General features: G+C 47.4%; 1 protein-coding gene across 2 annotated transcripts in view; it reads right to left on the bottom strand.

Annotated features, from left to right (window-relative positions):
- Positions 1 to 18,744, bottom strand: part of COL15A1 (collagen type XV alpha 1 chain) — a 1,189,398-nt gene that overhangs the window by 675,789 nt on the left and 494,865 nt on the right. For both annotated transcript variants that reach the window (XM_069730463.1, XM_069730464.1), the window contains exons 9-11: positions 18,397 to 18,423; positions 17,034 to 17,087; positions 9,551 to 9,637 (exon numbers count right to left, since the gene is read on the bottom strand). In XM_069730463.1, coding sequence (XP_069586564.1) covers positions 9,551 to 9,637; positions 17,034 to 17,087; positions 18,397 to 18,423 — 168 coding nt within the window. The remainder of the gene's footprint in view (positions 1 to 9,550; positions 9,638 to 17,033; positions 17,088 to 18,396; positions 18,424 to 18,744) is intronic.

Raw genomic sequence — 18,744 nt, forward strand, 5'->3', positions numbered from 1 at the left:
CTCCTGGGTATCCGAGTTCCGCCAACGCCAGGCGGTCCTTGGTAGTGCTTTTAAGCGCGGGCACCTACAGCTTAGTAACCGGGTTCCAGCACCGTCAGCTGGTCCTCGGTCGTGCCATTGGCTCTTGCACACTGGGGCAACGCATCTGGGTTCCAGCACCGCCAGCTGGTTCTCGGCAGTGTTCTTGTCACAGGTACTCCCTCGTGCCAAGCCTGGTTTCAGCACCGTCAGCTGTTTCCGGGTTGTGTCAAGTTCACTGAGACGCCTATGCTTGCCCCGTCGTGGTGCGGTCGGGTTAGCCAACTCCAGGGTGCCTCCAGTTTAGGAGCTTCCTATGTGGGCTGCGTGAACTGGTAGTCAAGGCTGGTTCTGTAGTGCCAGTAGGCCCAGCTCCCCCTGTAGGACTATTGGGGTTCGGTAACTGCGGCTGCCTCGCGGCCTAGCTGTTCTCTCCTCTCCTGTGGGCCTTCGGGTCCACCTCCTGGTTCCAGCACCGTCAGCTGGTTCCGGGCCGAGCCTTTGGCTTAGGTGCCTCCTCCTGGGTATCCGAGTTCCGCCAACGCCAGGCGGTCCTTGGTAGTGCTTTTAAGCGCGGGCACCTACAGCTTAGTAACCGGGTTCCAGCACCGTCAGCTGGTCCTCGGTCGTGCCATTGGCTCTTGCACACTGGGGCAACGCATCTGGGTTCCAGCACCGCCAGCTGGTTCTCGGCAGTGTTCTTGTCACAGGTACTCCCTCGTGCCAAGCCTGGTTTCAGCACCGTCAGCTGTTTCCGGGTTGTGTCAAGTTCACTGAGACGCCTATGCTTGCCCCGTCGTGGTGCGGTCGGGTTAGCCAACTCCAGGGTGCCTCCAGTTTAGGAGCTTCCTATGTGGGCTGCGTGAACTGGTAGTCAAGGCTGGTTCTGTAGTGCCAGTAGGCCCAGCTCCCCCTGTAGGACTGTTGGGGTTCGGTAACTGCGGCTGCCTCGCGGCCTAGCTGTTCTCTCCTCTCCTGTGGGCCTTCGGGTCCACCACCTGGTTCCAGCACCGTCAGCTGGTTCCGGGCCGAGCCTTTGGCTTAGGTGCCTCCTCCTGGGTATCCGAGTTCCGCCAACGCCAGGCGGTCCTTGGTAGTGCTTTTAAGCGCGGGCACCTACAGCTTAGTAACCGGGTTCCAGCACCGTCAGCTGGTCCTCGGTGCCATTGGCTCTTGCACACTGGGGCAACGCATCTGGGTTCCAGCACCGCCAGCTGGTTCTCGGCAGTGTTCTTGTCACAGGTACTCCCTCGTGCCAAGCCTGGTTTCAGCACCGTCAGCTGTTTCCGGGTTGTGTCAAGTTCACTGAGACGCCTATGCTTGCCCCGTCGTGGTGCGGTCGGGTTAGCCAACTCCAGGGTGCCTCCAGTTTAGGAGCTTCCTATGTGGGCTGCGTGAACTGGTAGTCAAGGCTGGTTCTGTAGTGCCAGTAGGCCCAGCTCCCCCTGTAGGACTGTTGGGGTTCGGTAACTGCGGCTGCCTCGCGGCCTAGCTGTTCTCTCCTCTCCTGTGGGCCTTCGGGTCCACCTCCTGGTTCCAGCACCGTCAGCTGGTTCCGGGCCGAGCCTTTGGCTTAGGTGCCTCCTCCTGGGTATCCGAGTTCCGCCAACGCCAGGCGGTCCTTGGTAGTGCTTTTAAGCGCGGGCACCTACAGCTTAGTAACCGGGTTCCAGCACCGTCAGCTGGTCCTCGGTCGTGCCATTGGCTCTTGCACACTGGGGCAACGCATCTGGGTTCCAGCACCGCCAGCTGGTTCTCGGCAGTGTTCTTGTCACAGGTACTCCCTCGTGCCAAGCCTGGTTTCAGCACCGTCAGCTGTTTCCGGGTTGTGTCAAGTTCACTGAGACGCCTATGCTTGCCCCGTCGTGGTGCGGTCGGGTTAGCCAACTCCAGGGTGCCTCCAGTTTAGGAGCTTCCTATGTGGGCTGCGTGAACTGGTAGTCAAGGCTGGTTCTGTAGTGCCAGTAGGCCCAGCTCCCCCTGTAGGACTGTTGGGGTTCGGTAACTGCGGCTGCCTCGCGGCCTAGCTGTTCTCTCCTCTCCTGTGGGCCTTCGGGTCCACCACCTGGTTCCAGCACCGTCAGCTGGTTCCGGGCCGAGCCTTTGGCTTAGGTGCCTCCTCCTGGGTATCCGAGTTCCGCCAACGCCAGGCGGTCCTTGGTAGTGCTTTTAAGCGCGGGCACCTACAGCTTAGTAACCGGGTTCCAGCACCGTCAGCTGGTCCTCGGTCGTGCCATTGGCTCTTGCACACTGGGGCAACGCATCTGGGTTCCAGCACCGCCAGCTGGTTCTCGGCAGTGTTCTTGTCACAGGTACTCCCTCGTGCCAAGCCTGGTTTCAGCACCGTCAGCTGTTTCCGGGTTGTGTCAAGTTCACTGAGACGCCTATGCTTGCCCCGTCGTGGTGCGGTCGGGTTAGCCAACTCCAGGGTGCCTCCAGTTTAGGAGCTTCCTATGTGGGCTGCGTGAACTGGTAGTCAAGGCTGGTTCTGTAGTGCCAGTAGGCCCAGCTCCCCCTGTAGGACTGTTGGGGTTCGGTAACTGCGGCTGCCTCGCGGCCTAGCTGTTCTCTCCTCTCCTGTGGGCCTTCGGGTCCACCACCTGGTTCCAGCACCGTCAGCTGGTTCCGGGCCGAGCCTTTGGCTTAGGTGCCTCCTCCTGGGTATCCGAGTTCCGCCAACGCCAGGCGGTCCTTGGTAGTGCTTTTAAGCGCGGGCACCTACAGCTTAGTAACCGGGTTCCAGCACCGTCAGCTGGTCCTCGGTCGTGCCATTGGCTCTTGCACACTGGGGCAACGCATCCGGGTTCCAGCACCGCCAGCTGGTTCTCGGCAGTGTTCTTGTCACAGGTACTCCCTCGTGCCAAGCCTGGTTTCAGCACCGTCAGCTGTTTCCGGGTTGTGTCAACTTCACTGAGACGCCTATGCTTGCCCCGTCGTGGGGCGGTCGAGTTAGCCAACTCCAGGGTGCCTCCAGTTTAGGAGCTTCCTATGTGGGCTGCGTGAACTGGTAGTCAAGGCTGGTTCTGTAGTGCCAGTAGGCCCAGCTCCCCCTGTAGGACTGTTGGGGTTCGGTAACTGCAGCTGCCTCGCGGCCTAGCTGTTCTCTCCTCTCCTGTGGGCCTTGGGGTCCACCACCTGGTTCCAGCACCGTCAGCTGGTTCTCGGCAGTGTCTTTTGCTCTTGTACCTTCTGCTCCCCATCCTGGTTCCAGTAACGTCATCTGGTTCCGGGCAGAGCCTTTGGCTTAGGTGCCTCCTTCTGGGTATCCGAGTTCCGCCAACGTCAGGCGGTCCTTGGTAGTGCTTTTTAGCACGGGTACCTCCTGCTTAGTAACCGGGTTCCAGTAACGTCAGCTGGTCCTCGGTAGTTCCATAGGCTCTTGAACCTTCGGGTAGCCATCCGAGTTCCAGTTCCATCAGCTGGTTCTTGGCATTTTCTCAGCCTTCTTGTACCTTCTGCTACATTTCCAAGTTGAAGACCCTAACGTCGACAACCCGGAAGACCACCCCGATGACGACGACCCGGAAGACCACCCCGATGACGACGACGACGACGGCGGAGACGACGACGGCTGAGACGACGACGGCGGAGATGACGACACTGGAGACGACGACCCTGGAGACGACAACATGGAAGACCGAGAAGCAGAAGAACAAGAGGCTGCAGAACAAAGAGCAGAAGAACATTAAGCATAAGACTTAATATCAGAGCAAAAGATATTATCTAAATTATATGCAGAAGAAGACTAAGCAGTGTATGGGGGTGAGTCCGTTCCTCCTCATGGTGCCCCTGGATAAAGCCTGATGCTGCAGGCCAAACTGAACGCGGACAAATGTAAATTTTGTGACTGGCAGAACGGAAGGTGTAATCTTCCAACTTTTATAGATAACAACTACGGGAATGCCTGTCACAAATGAGAATATGATGAAGAAGTAGAATAGGAAGAATAATAACAGTGGAATAAAAAGAATATGTAGAATAGGAAGAATAATAATAGTTGAAGAAAATGAATATGAAGAATGTAATAAAAAAAAAAAAATAGGTAGAAGATGAAGAAGAAGATGAATAAGGTGAAGAAGTTGATGTCAAAGATGCTGATGATGATGAAGATGAAAGTGTGGGAAAAGAAAAAAAAAAAAAGAAAAAAAAGAAGGGGAAGGGCGTGGAATAGTGAAACATCAATATCTGACAAAATAAAAAAAATTTACATAGTCAATATCTTTTTCAATCCGAACGTCTTTAAAAAAAAAAAAAAACATGCTATTCTATTTGATTGGACTAATCCTCATTGCCTTTAATGTCTCCGCCACCTCCCCCATACATCCTACATTATTCTTAGTTGTTTTCCTTCATGTAGAATGAACCTACAAGGAAAGAAAGGGTTTATTTTAATTCCGATATTTTGGTCCCATTGACTTGCATTGGGATCGGGTATCGGTATCGGCGATATCCGATATTTTTTGAATATCGTCCGATCCAAACCGATACCGATACTTTCCGATATCGGAAGGTATCGCTCAACACTAGTTACCTTCTTTTAAATGTTTGGCCGTTTCTCTTGGCTTTCTATGTTTTGCTTGACAAAGCCATAAAAATATTATAGTCAATGGTGCATGGTTATACAAAAAGCTGGGGTATGACAAACGTGTGTATCACTGAGAATTTCTATATTTACGGATAGTCATTTTCACATATCAATATGATTGCATATAGCTGTGTGATAGTTCACAGGATCGATTGGCATACTAATGATATGTAAGTGATGAAAAAATGACAACATTTTCAAAACATCTCAAATTATTGAGTATCGAGTATGGGCGCTACGCTCAAAAATACACACACTTACATAGCATGGCATGCTATCAATGGTTACTAATGGTTGTCTGAGGAATGTTCTGCCATAGAGAATACTCTTGGGTATGCAAAACATCAAAATCTGCTGCTGGCAGTTCTATTTACAATTGATGATCAATTGATGATCAATTGTATAAGAGATGAGCTATATGAAAGTAAACTTTGGAAATTCTGCTGACTATGGTAGCACATGTTGACGATGCAGGCTGTAGAGAATAGCATAAGCAATATGTAGCCTGGCATCATTTTGAAAAACGATTCCTGAGACATTTGGCAATATGGTTGTACCCAAGAATGTGTGCCACTCTTTCACAAACAAATCAATGTAACGCTGTGCTGTTACTGTACTAAGTATTATCTACTATATAATTGTCTATGGGTCACTTCCGTCTGTCTGTCCTTCTGTCTGTCACGGATATTCATTGGTCGCGGCCCCTGTCATGAAAATCCAAGTCGCTGATTGGTCGCGGCAAAACAGCCACGACCAATCAGCGACCGGCACAGTCCGGCGGCAATAAGGCCGCTCTTTCCTCCCTGCAGTCAGTGCCCGCTCCATACTCCCCTCCAGTCATCCAGTTAGCCCTCACACAGGGTTAATGCCAGCGTTACCAGAGCGCAGTGTAGCGCACTCCGGTTACGCAGCTATTAACCCTGTGTGACCAAGTTTTTACTATTGATGCTGCGTATGCAGCATCAAAAGTAAAACGATCTAATGTTACAAATAATAATAATAAAAAAAAAATGTTATGCTCACCCTTCGACGTCACGTCCTGTCCGCCGGCAGGTTCCGGTGCTAAGGATGCTTTGGGACAAGGACCTGCTATGATGTCACAGTCATGTGACCGGGACGTCATCACAGGTCCTGCGTGCCTGCCCGAGAAGGACCTGCCATGACGTCACGGTCATGTGACCGCGACGTCATCACAGGTCCTGCGCTCATAGTCATACCAACCCTGGGACCAGAAGCTGCCGCGTGCACCGTACACAGGAGCCAGGACTAAGGTGAGTATATGTTTTTTTTTATTTTATATCACTGGCCAATATACTACATTACTGGGCAATATACTACGTGGCTGGGCAATATACTATGTAGCTGGCCAATATACTACGTGGCTGGGCAATATACTACGTGGCTGGGCAATATACTACGTTACTGGGCAATATACTATGTGACTGGGCAATATACTACGTGGACATGCATAATCTAGAATACCCGATGCGTTAGAATCGGGCCACCATCTAGTTATTATTTATTTATATAGCCCCATTAATTTCATGGTGCTGTACATGAGATGGGGTTACATACAAAGTTATAGATATATTTTACAGTAAACAAATTTACGATGACAGGCTGGTATAGAGGGGAGAGAGGACCCTGTCCTTGCGGACTTACATTCTACGGGATAATGGAGAAGAGATAGAAGATAGGGGGTGCAGCAGCTCTGGTGGTGATGAGGCGGCAGCTCAGGTGGTGGTGAGGTGGCAGAATGGTTATTGCAGGCTGTAAGCTTTCCTGAAGAGATGGGTTTTCAGGTTCCGCCTGAAGGATCCGAGGGTGGTGGATAATCAAATGTGTTCAGGTGTGTAATTCCAGTGGATGGGGGATATTCGGGAGAAATCTTGGAGGCGGTTGTGTGAGGAACAAATAAGTGTGGAGGAGAGTAGGAGGTCTTGTGAGAATCGAAGATTACGTGAGGGAAGATATTGGGAGATTATTTCAGAGATATAGGGAGGGGACAGGTTGTGGATGGCTTTGTAGGTCAGTGTTAGTTGTTTGAACTAGATTCGTTGCGGAATCGTTAGCCAGTGGAGGGATTTGAAGAAGGGAGAAACAGGGGAGTAGCGAGGAGAGAGGTGGATTAGTCGGGAAGCAGAGTTGAGGACAGGCTGGAGTAGTGCAAGAGAGTTAGCGGGGAGGCCACAGAGGAGGGTGTGGCAATAATCAAGGTGGGAGATGATGAGGGCATGCACAAGAGCTTTAGCAGATTGATGGCTGTGGACGGGATGGATTCTAGAAATATTTTTGAGTTGGAGGTGACAGGAGATGGCAAGAGTTTGGACGTGCAGTTTGAAGGACAGGGCAGAGTCGAGAGTTACTCTGAGGCAGCGGATTTCAGGTGTGGGAGAGAGCGTGATGCCGTTTACCATAATAGATAGGTCGGGTAGGGGAGATGGAGGAAAGATGATGAGTTCAGTTTTGTCTAAATTGAGTTTTAGGAAGAGAGATGTGAAGAAGGAGGATATGGCTGAGAAACACTCTGGACAGCAGAGAGGGGAAATCTGGACCAGAGAAGTAGATCTGAGTGTCAGCCATATACAGGTGGTACTGGAAGCCATGGGACTTTATAAGTTGTCCTAGGCCAAGGGTATAGATGGAAAAGAGTAGGGGCCCCAGGACAGAGCCTTGAGGAACTCCAACAGAAAGAGGGCAGGATGAGAAGGTAGTGTGGGGTGGGAAACGCTAAATGTGTGGTCGGAAAGGAATGAGGCAATCCAGGTCAGGGCAAGGTCTTTGATGCCAAGGGAAGAAAGAGTCTGAAGCAGTAGGCTGTGGTCAACTGTGTCAAAGGCAGAGGACAGGTCGAGAAGGAGGAGGATGGAGAACTGTCTGTTAGCTTTGGCTGCAAGTAAGTCATTAGTAATTTTGGTCAGGGCAGTTTCAGTGGAGTGGTGGGGGCAGAAAACAGATTGGAGGTTGTCAAGGAGAGAGTTTAATGAGAGGTGGGAGGAAAGTTGAGCATGGACATGCTGTTCAAGGAGTTTGGAAGCAAACAGGAGCAGTGACATGGGACAATAGCTGGACATAGCAGTTGGGTCAAGGTTGGGTTTTTTGAGGATGGGTGTGATGGTGGCATGTTTGAAGGCAGAGGGGAAGGTACCAGAAGATAGCAATAGGTTGAAGAGATGGGTTAGGGCTGGAATGAGCGTGTTAGTGAGGTTGGGGAGCTGGTGCGGAGGGATGGGGGGGTCAAGTGCACAGGTGGTGAGGTGTGATTTGGAAAGGAGGTGAGTAAGCTCTCCTTCAGTGATGTTGGAGAGGGAGGTTATTAGGGAAGGGCAGAGGTCTGGTATATGGAGTGGTTGGGGTAGTGGAGCAGTAAGGGTTTGCCTTATGAAGTTTGAAGAATTGAGGGATTTTGCTACATTATTCTACCCCATACCATAATTCTGGGAGAAAGACCAGTGTGCAGTAGGTAAGAATAATGAAGTGACAATAACAATTTCAAGGCACTTTTTGCAGATGTGGACTAGTTACTAAAAAGATGATCATGAGGAGAAGGAGTCTCCTCCACCAACTGCAGTCATGATATCACCTGCTCCCAAGGATAACACTGAAGAAACTCTTTAGACTAAACATTGGTTTTGCCCTCTAATGTTGACGTCAACATCCTCCTGCTCTAATATCACCACCTCGGCAACCCCAATTTGGTTCCCAATCATCATTAGCATTAAATTTTAGTCAGCTCACAGTTGTCTCAGTGTGGGAAATATCTTGAACTCACTACCCGACACCTGATTCCTTTCTCAATTTGCTCTGACTCAGAGTCCCACTGCCAGTGCCCCAACCATCACAGCTGGCAGAGTAAGCAATGCAACAGCAGAGTGAGGTGATGTTAGAATCACCTCACTCATGTCCTTTTGCCCCATGTCATAAGAGTACAAAGACTTAATGTTCATCTCTGGAGGAAGTTTTTTTTTTTAAGTATTTTTATTAGCCCCCACTATGTTCTGTAGGTTAAGGGACTGAGTGGAAAAAACAGAAAAAGGTGTTTTTGACATTGTTGAAATTCTGCTATGTACACTGATTGTGCTATGTACACTGATTGTTATGACGGCAGAGATGGATTGCGCAAAACTCTGACTGATGGTGTCACTGTCAGAGGCTACATCATCCTTCTCTGACTGAGACAAGGGATGTGACATACATTTCACTGAACCCTTTGCTTCTCGTCACTGATATGCTTGCCAGATGCAAAGGAGGTCAAGTGTGACCTGCATATAGTACTATTACTGTTGCTGTCAGTAGTGTGCACGGTAATGCTGCTAGCAGCTCCAATATTTTTTAATGCAGTATGTTTTTTTTTCTCTCTTATGCTACCACATTTACCAATAGTCTCAACAGCCAGTAGCATTGTTGCAGCACACATGCTTGTTAAAGACTTTTGTATATTTGGCATTTTCTCCCCTCGTCTTGTTTGTTCAATTGACTTGTGGAAGTGCCGCAAATATCTAAGCCAATCAGCGGGCTGTACAGTATAATGAGTTGTGTGCTGTGATATCTTATCCTTAGACTATAAAATCAAATTATGACCACTGTGTTTCCTGCCTTCATCTTTTATAGCCTCTATGATAGCCCCTCTGATTGGCTGCAATAGACCATGTGATGTGATAGCTGCGAAACATTGTAAGGACACCTGCGCTGTGGCATCTTACATCATCAGCCTGCTTTCTGTGTATTGCAATCAATCTTCAGCAGTAGTTGTGTATGAAATGGTGCCAGGCTTTTCTTTTGCTATCCTATTGAATTTCATTTTGAATTTCCTGGGACCTGTGAACTTCAGGATATTCTAATCAAGTCGAATTGCAGTAGACCAATCGATTCATTTTTAATAGACCCACATGATACATAACAATCATATTAATGTTTGCACAGTCTTGGAGATACTCATTAACTTACTAATTGTTTCAGTGTGTTTACTGGTCCTGGGGGACCTGGTGGTCCTGGAACACCTGGAGGTCCTTGACGTCCGATACCAGAATCGCCCTGTAAAAATCAAATTTGAATACATGAAAAATCCATTACATTTTCAAAGCATCTTAGTAACATAGTTATTAAAGGGAACCAGTCACCCCGTTTTTTCAGATTGAGATATAAATACTGTTAAATAGGGCTTGCGCTGTGCGTTACTATAGTGTATGTAGTGTACCCTGATTCCCCACCTACGCTGCGCAATACATTACCAAAGTCGCCGTTTTCGCCTGTCAATCAGGCTGGTCAGGTCGGGTGGGCGTGTTCACAGCGCTGTTTCTTCCTCAGCTTTACGTTGGTGGCGTAGTGGTGTGCGCATGTTGAGGTGACTAATCCACTGTGGGCACGTGAACAAGGAGCGCGCGATCTGCGCTATCACCCCCTGTCATCGGTGGGGGCGGCCATCTTCCTGGGGCCGCGCGTGCACAGATGGAGTGCTCTGCTGCACGGGGCTTCAGGAAAATGGCAACGGGATGCCGCGCGTGCGCACAAGAGATCGCGGCGGCCATTTTCCCAAAGCCGAGATCCAACGGCGACTTTGGTAATGTATTGCGCAGCGTAGGTGGGGAATCAGGGTACACTACATACACTATAGTAACACACAGCGCAGGCCCTATTTAACAGTATTTATATCTCAATCTGAAAAAACGGGGTGACAGGTTCCCTTTAAGGTTGAAGGAAGACTTTGAGTCCATCTAGTTCAACCCATAGCCTAACCCAACATGCCCTAACATGTTGATCCAGAGGAAGGTAAAAAAAACCATGTGGCAAAGAATAAGCTCCACTTTGGGGAAAAAAATTCCTTCCCGACTCCACATACGGCAATCAGATTAGTTCCCTGGATCAACGCCCTATCAAGGAATCTAGTATATATACCCTGTAACATTATACTTTTCCAGAAAGGTATCCAGTCCCCTCTTAAATTTAATTAATGAATCACTCATTACAACATCATACGGCAGAGAGTTCCTGTTGTGAATTCTGCTTTTGAGCTCCCTCTGGTGGTAGCAGATGGTAATGCAGTTGTTCCTGGGCTGCAGTCTTGGACAGGTGTATCTGCTAATTGCAGTTCTGACTGGGGTATTTAGGCTTGCAGGACTCATTAGTCTTTGCCAGTTGTCAATGTTTTTTGGGATATGATGGATCTCTTTCTGGCTTCTCCTGCTTGGTTGCCATTTCAGCAAAGATAAGTGTCTGTTTCTTTTTTTGTAGCACACTGGCTGTGTGCTTGTTTTTGATAGTATTCCTGCTCTGAATGTTGGATTCACTGGAGTTGCAGATATACGCTCCTACGTCTTTAGTTAGATGGAGGAAGTTTTTGTATATTCTGCTGTGGATATTTTTGAAGGGTTTTAATACTGACCGCACAGAACTCTGTCCTATCCTGTCCTATTTTAGCTAGAGTGGCCTCGTGTGCTAAATCCTGTTTTTCTGCCTGTGTATGTTTTTCCTCTCTGACTCACCGCCAATATTTGTGGGGGGCTGTCTATCCTTTGGGGTTCTGCTCTGAGGCAAGATAGTATTCCTATTTCCTTCTTTTGGGGTATTTAGTCCTCCGGCTGTGACGAGGTGTCTAGGATTGTTAGGTACACTCCACAGCTACTTCTAGTTGCGGTATTAACTTCAGGATTGCGGTCAGTATAGTGACCACCTACTCCAGTGAAAGTTTTCATGCTGCTCCAAGGTCACCAAATCATAACAGTTCCATAGTCTCACTGCTCTTACAGTAAAGAATCCGCGTCTGTTATTATGCTTAAACCTTCTTTCCTCCAGACGTAGAGGATGCCCCCTTGTCCCTGTCTCAGGTCTATGATTAAAAAGATCATCAGAAAGGTCTTTGTACTGTCCCCTCATATATTAAAAAACATTAAAATAAGATCACCCCTTAGCCTTCGTTTTTCCAAGCTAAATAGCCCCAAGTGTAATAACCTATCTGGGTATTGCAGACCCCCCAGTCCTCTAATAACCTTGGTCGCTCTTCTCTGCACCTGCTCTAGTTAAGCTATGTCATTCTTCTACACCGGAGACCAGAACTGTGCACAGTATTCTAAGTGTGGTCGAACTAGTGACTTGTATAGAGGTAAAATTATGTTCTCCTCATGAGCATCTATGCCTCTTTTAATGCATCCCATTATTTTATTTGCCTTTGTAGCAGCTGTCTGACACTGGCCACTGAACATGAGTTTGTCATCCACCCATACTCCCAGGTCTTTTTCATTGACGGTTTTGCCCAGAGATTTAGAATTAAGCGCATAGTTATACATCTTATTACTTCTACCCAATTGCATGACCTTACATTTATTCTTATTAAAGCTCATTTGCCGTTTATCAGGTCAAGCTTCTAGTTTACATAAATCATCCTGTAATATAAAATTGTCCTCCTCTGTATTGATTACCCTGGAGAGTTTAGTGTCAGCTGCAAATATTGAAATTCGGCTCTGAATGCCCTCTACAAGGTCATTAATATATATGTTAAAAAGAAGAGGACCCAATACTGACCCCTGTGGTACCCCACTGCTAACCCCAACCCAGTCCGAGTGTGCTCCACTAATAACCAACCTTTGTTTCCTATCCATGAGCCACCTCTTAACCCGTTTACACATATTTTCCCCTATCCCCATTATTCTCATTTTATGTATCAACTTTTTGTGTGGCACCGTATCAAAGGCTTTTGAAAAATCCATATACACTACGTCCACTGGGTTCCCTTGGTCCAGTCCGGAACTTACCTCTTTATAGAAGCTGATCAGATTAGTCTGACATGAATGGTCCCTAGTAAACTCGTGCGGATACTGGGTCATGAGGTTATTCCTCTTCAGATACTCCAGTATAGCATCCCTTAGAATGCCCTCCAGGATTTTACCCACAGTAGAGGTTAAGCTTACTGGCCTATAGTTACTGAGTTCAGTTTTTGTCCCCTTTTTGAATATTGGCACCACATTTGCTATACGCAGTCCTGTGGCACAGACCCTGTTATTATGGACTCATTGAAGATTAAAAATAATGGTCTATCAAGGACTGTACTTAATTCCTGCAGTACCTGGGGGTGTATCCCATCCGGGCCCGGAGATTTGTCAATTTTAATGATTTTTAGATGCCGCTGTACTTCCTGCTGGGTTAAGCAGGTGACAGTTAATGGGGAATTTTTATCACTAGTCATTTTGTCTGCCATGGGATTTTCTTGTGTAAATACTGATGAAAAAAAGTCATTTAGCATATTGATAAAGATGTTGCAGTATTAATACCATAATGTATATACAGCTCACGAACATACATTAGCCTTACTTTAACGATTCCTCTGCTCAGAATGTCTGGGACTCTGTGATGGATGGCTCTGTCATCATATCCTGTGCTGGGGTGTGCTAAGGTGCCGATGCTTTGATTGACAGCTCAGTTGACCTATCTGCCTGGAAGATGCTGAGATTTCCACAGGTGCTCCATGTTCTTGGTAATTGCCCTGTTATTTAGGTGAGCTGTCTGCCAGTTAAAAGCTTGTTGTAGCTTATGCTGTCTGGTGTGTTCGCCTGTACCCTGTGCTGTAAGTTCTCATCTTCTTCTGCTCCTGACCTTTGGACCGTGTTCAGACCAACTGGTTTGTTATTGCCCCTTTGCATCTGATACTATGCTGCTGACCTTTGAACCGTGTTCAGACTACCCGTTTGTTATTACCCCTTTGCTTATCTGCTATTTATCTGGTATTCTGACCCTGGGATGTGACCTGACTTACAACTTCGTATTTTCCTTTGGTTTACTTTATGATCTTTTGGTATTGACCCCGGAACATCTGACTGCGCTGATTCACGGCCTAGCTGTGGGTTGTGACTAGTGTCACACTTACCACATTTGTTCATTCTATGCAGGGTCGGCTGGCCCACCGGAGAACTGGAGGATTTTCCGGTGGGCCCAGCCACTGACACCTGCTGGGATATTGGCCAGCAGCCGCCTAGGGCCCCCACTGCTCCAGGGGCCCCCCAGCCAGTGGAGTGTCGCTAATAGCGGCACACCCAGCTGCTATGGGGCCGCTGAGTCAAGGGGGCCCTTCTGGTGCCAGAAAGCAGCAGATGGACAGGAGCCTGTCCCCACTGCTAAAGAGACATGAATATTCACGCTTCCCCATGCCCCCATGGGCGTGGAGAGGTGTGAACACTATTTCACTTTAATGGAAGACAGCATTGGCGCAGGCTGAGGCTAACACTGCCCGCCGCTGCTGCTGAATGGGGGGCCCCAGAGGTGAGCACCTAAAGGGCGGTGATCCTTGATTGCAATCCCTGCAGCTTGGGATCAGAGCGGAGCTGCAGTGATCCACGCCATCCTCCTTCCTGCCCGGCACGTCCTGTCTGAATCAGCGCGGCTGGATGACGTCATCATTCAGCGCGGCTGTTTCAGACAGAAAGTTGCCGGGATGTGCTGCGGCTGCTAGGAACGTGTGGAGAGGTGAGTGGGTGCTGTGTGTGTGTATGCGCGAGTGTGCCTGCATGTGTGCGGCTGTGTGTGTGTCTGTGTGTGTGCGTCTCTGCCTCCATGTGTGCAGCTGTGTGTGTGTGGGGGAGGCAATGATGATGGCGCTGGAGGCAATGCTGATGGTGCTGGAGGCAATGATGATGGTGCTGGAGGAAATGATGATGGTGCTGGAGGCGATGATGATGATGGTGGGGGCGATGATGATGATGGTGCTGGGGGCAATGATGATGATGATGATGGTGCTGGAGGCAATGTTGATGGTGGAGGGGGCAACAATGATGGTGCTGAAGGCAATAATGATCATGCTGGGGAAATGATGGTGGTGGGGGCAAAGACTATGGTGCTGAAGGCAATGATGATGGTGCTGGAGGCAATGATGATGGTGCTGGAGGCAATGATGATGGTGCTGGAGGCAATGATGATGGTGCTGGGGGCGATGATGATGGTGCTGGGGGCGATGATGATGGTGCTGGGGGAAATGATGATGGTGGTGGGGGCAATGATGATGGTGCTGGGGGCAATGATGATGGTGGTGGGGGCAATGATGATGGTGCTGGAGGCAATGATGATGGTGGTGGAGGCAAGGATGATGGTGGTGGAGGCAATGATGATGATGATGGTGGGGCAATGATGATGATGGTGCTGGAGGCAATGATGATGGCACTGGGGGAAATGATGATGGTGGTGGGGCAAAGACTATGGTGCTGGAGGCAATGATGATGGTGCTGGAGGCAATGATGATGGTGCTGGAGGCAATGATGATGGTGCTGGAGGCAATGATGATGGTGCGGTGTACAATGATGATGGTGGGGGAAATGATGATGTGATGGGGGCAATGATGATGGTGCTGGAGGCAATGATGATGGTGGTGGGGGCAATGATGATGGTGCTGGAGGCAATGATGATGATGATGGTGGTGGGGGCAATGATGATGATGATGATGGTGCTGGAGGCAATGTTGATGGTGGAGGGGGCAATGATGATGGTGGTGGGGGCAATGATGATGGTGCTGGGGCAATGATGATGGTGCTGGGGCAATGATGATGGTGCTGGGGACAATGATTATGGTGCTGGGGACAATGATGATGGTGCTGGGGGCAATGATGATGGTGGGGGAAATGATGATGTGATGGGAGCAATGATGATGGTGCTGGAGGCAATGATGATGGTGGTGGGGCAATGATGATGGTGCTGGAGGCAATGATGATGATGATGGTGGTGGGGGCAATGATGATGATGATGATGATGGTGCTGGAGGCAATGTTGATGGTGGAGGGGGCAATGATGATGGTGGTGGGGGCAATGATGATGGTGCTGAAGGCAATGATGATGGTGGTGGCAATGATGATGGTGCTGGGGCAATGATGATGGTGTTGGGGGCAATGATGATGGTGCTGGAGGCAATGATGATGATGATGATGGTGGTGGGGTAATGAAGGTGGGGAAGAAAGCAATGATGGTTGTGGTGTAAAGGACAAAGATGGTAGTGGTGGAAAGGACAATGGTGGTGGGGAAGGAGGCAATGATGGAGGTTGTAATGAGTACCATAGTGGATGGGGAGAAAAAAGATAATAGAGATAGTGGAGGGGGCTGCATTATACCCTTTCAGGGGGGCTGCATTATACCCTATGAGGGGGCTACATTATAATTCTGTGGAGGCAGCATTACTCTCTGAGGGGGCTACATCATACTTTATGAGGGGAGCTTCATTATGCCCTATGAGGGGCTACAGTATGTTCTATGTGGGGACTGCCTTATGAGGGGTTGGCATTATACTCTGAGAGGGATATATTATAGTCTGTGGAGGGGTTGCATTATATTATATGTGGGGGCTGCATTATTCTCTCAGGTGGCTACATCATACTATATGAGGGGAGCTGCATTATGCCCTATGAAGGGGCTACAGTATATTCTATGGGGGGTTGCATTATACTCTGAGGGGCTACATTATATTCTGTGGAGGGGCTGCATTATGCCATATGAGGGAGCTACATTATATTCTATGGGGGGGGCTGCATTATGCCTTATGAGGGGGTTGCATTATATTTTGTGGGGTGCTGTATTATACCCTATGAGGGGGGCTGCATTATATTCTATGAGGGATCTGCATTATATTCTGTGGGGGGCTGCATTATATTCTGTGGGAGGCTACATTATGTTCTATGAGGGGGGCTACTTTATATTCTATGAGAGGGGCTACCCCAACCCCTGCTATATAATTAAGACATGTACTACCTTATATTATGCCCTGATATTAGCGTGTTTTACCGCACAATTGATGGTCTTGAATGTATTTCTATGTAGCTACATAGTCGGCCCCAAGAATGATTTTCTCTGGTGGGCCCAAGGTGCTCCAGTCCGATGCTGATTCTATACATTCAATGTACTGATGTGAGGAGGATGGATGCCTAATACATGAAATGGTAGATCATTTGAGCAAACTATAGAAATGTATAGCTTACTTGTTTATATTAAGCAGAACATGTGACAGAAAGATTGGAAAGAACTAAACAACTTTTTCCATTTACAGAAACTTTAGGTCCCACTACTGATCATTTTTAATGCACTTCAGCAGAACAAAATGGCAAACGTCATATTTATGCCGCATTCAATAATCTGTGTGTCATGGTTGAGTGGGGAATATAATTTAAGAACTGTCCACAAGACTCCTGAACCGAACTTCACAGCCTCATATACAACTGCGAGGCCCTTAAGTTTGGGTCAGTAGTCCTGTGGATAATCCATGTATCACAATCCGTACTTGGATATGTAAACCCAGCATAATGCATGTGTTACATTAAAGAGGACCTGCCACCAGTTCAATAATGGCCGTTACCAAGAGGGTGATACCAACACCTTACCATGTCTTATGTTAAGATTGGTACCAACACTTTGGCATTGATTTTTGTCATCAATATTTTGTGACTTACACCATTACCAGAAAACTTACCTTTTCTCCTTTAGCACCTGCTTTTCCCGGTAACCCAGGGATACCTCTCTCGCCCTAAGATAAAATAAAAAATAATTCAGTTTCTTGGTAAGATTAAGCCATTGATTATAGTGCACCTTAACTTTAACATGTTAACTTTACAGCTAGACTTGTCAAATTTATAATAGAAGAAACTGAAAGCTCATATTTTCCCACAAAGAGTGGAATAGTGAGAAAATGAATGTAAGCAACAGGACAAAATTTCAGTGCGTGAAATAAAAGGAAAATAAGGTCAATATGAAAATAAGTTAAAAGAATGTTTTTATTGTAAAGTACAATAATTTTTATTCAACTCCTGTTTTTTCAAATGTCTTTATACTGAACAGAATCAATATTCAATGGCAGATTAAAATACAACTGAATTGGATGTCTGCCTGGGATCAACAAGTGACGAAGGTAACCAAGGATGTGTGGCACATTTTGGTTATGACTCTGTTTTTCCCATAAATCTATCACGAGTGTGTCACTCCAACCTGGGAGATTGAGGGGTTGAAGATCATTGCGTATTGTGAATTGCAGATCTTCCATTTAGCCTGTGTGTTTGGATCCCATGTTAAATGAATTTGGTTTCCTTTGGTGTTGAGAAGAGGTTAACAAACCTTTGTATGCTGGTCACAAACATGTAGCTAGTAGCTACAATTCAGTTGATTCTGCTCTTTAACTCACCCTATAACACTTGGTCTTGCCAGTGACTGTGTTATGCATTATGCACAGTGCGGGGCGGGGATTCAGCAACAGGGTGGCCGCACTGCCCGCACAGGAACCCGGCAGGTGCCGGATTTCAGACGAAAACAGCGCTGAAGGGGCGACGACCAGCGCCCCAGAAGAGATGAGTGACGGCAGTTGGGCGCTTCAAAGAGGGGGCTTCAGACCTGCCTCCCTGGCTAAAGATAGGTATTTAGGGAAAATTATAAAATGCTTTAGTGAGAAAATAACAGAAGCAAAAACTAAAAGAGCCACCTTGTTAGAATGCAGCATTACTGCTGCACAAGGTGGCTCTTTTAGTTTATAACGGATGGAGGGGGTGACAGTGGCCCTTTAAAGTCTTCCTTCAACCTTAAATACTATGTTACTGTTCATAGTTTTCAATTAATTCATATTTTCAGTGAATGCAAGTAATTGCATTTTTTTTAATCCTATTCATATTTTAAAGGTAAAAAATATAAATTATGCAGTTTACCCTGCAAACCTTTTATAGCACATAGATATTTTAAATATATTCTCTGCATTTTAAATGAGTCTAGAAATACTATTTTAAAAATGCAATAAGTACAACTATTTTGATGTATTTAAAATAGAATGCATGTGTGCAAGACAAACTTACCGAAATTCCATTTTTCCCAGGGACACCCTGAAATATAATATAATTAATATGTTAATTTCTTTTTGCTACAATAATGTAAAACAATGAGTGTCTGAAGGAAGCAGTCAGTGAAGCATGGTGGATGTTCCTTGCAAGTTTAAGGCTCCATTTCAGAAAATAGAGATGGGGATTTGGTCAGGATGAATGTTGTTCTCAATGATGGGAAATACAGGCAGATACTTATCCATCATGCAGTACCATCACCAAATGTTTTGGATTACATGAAGAGGCAGCAGAATTTGCACATGCCAACATCCACAAAAGATCTGTGGTTACTTTTTTAAGATGCTTGGAACAACGCCATTGTGA

Source organism: Ranitomeya imitator, chromosome 6 (genome assembly GCF_032444005.1).
Source record: "Ranitomeya imitator isolate aRanImi1 chromosome 6, aRanImi1.pri, whole genome shotgun sequence".
NCBI lineage: Eukaryota > Metazoa > Chordata > Amphibia > Anura > Dendrobatidae > Ranitomeya > Ranitomeya imitator.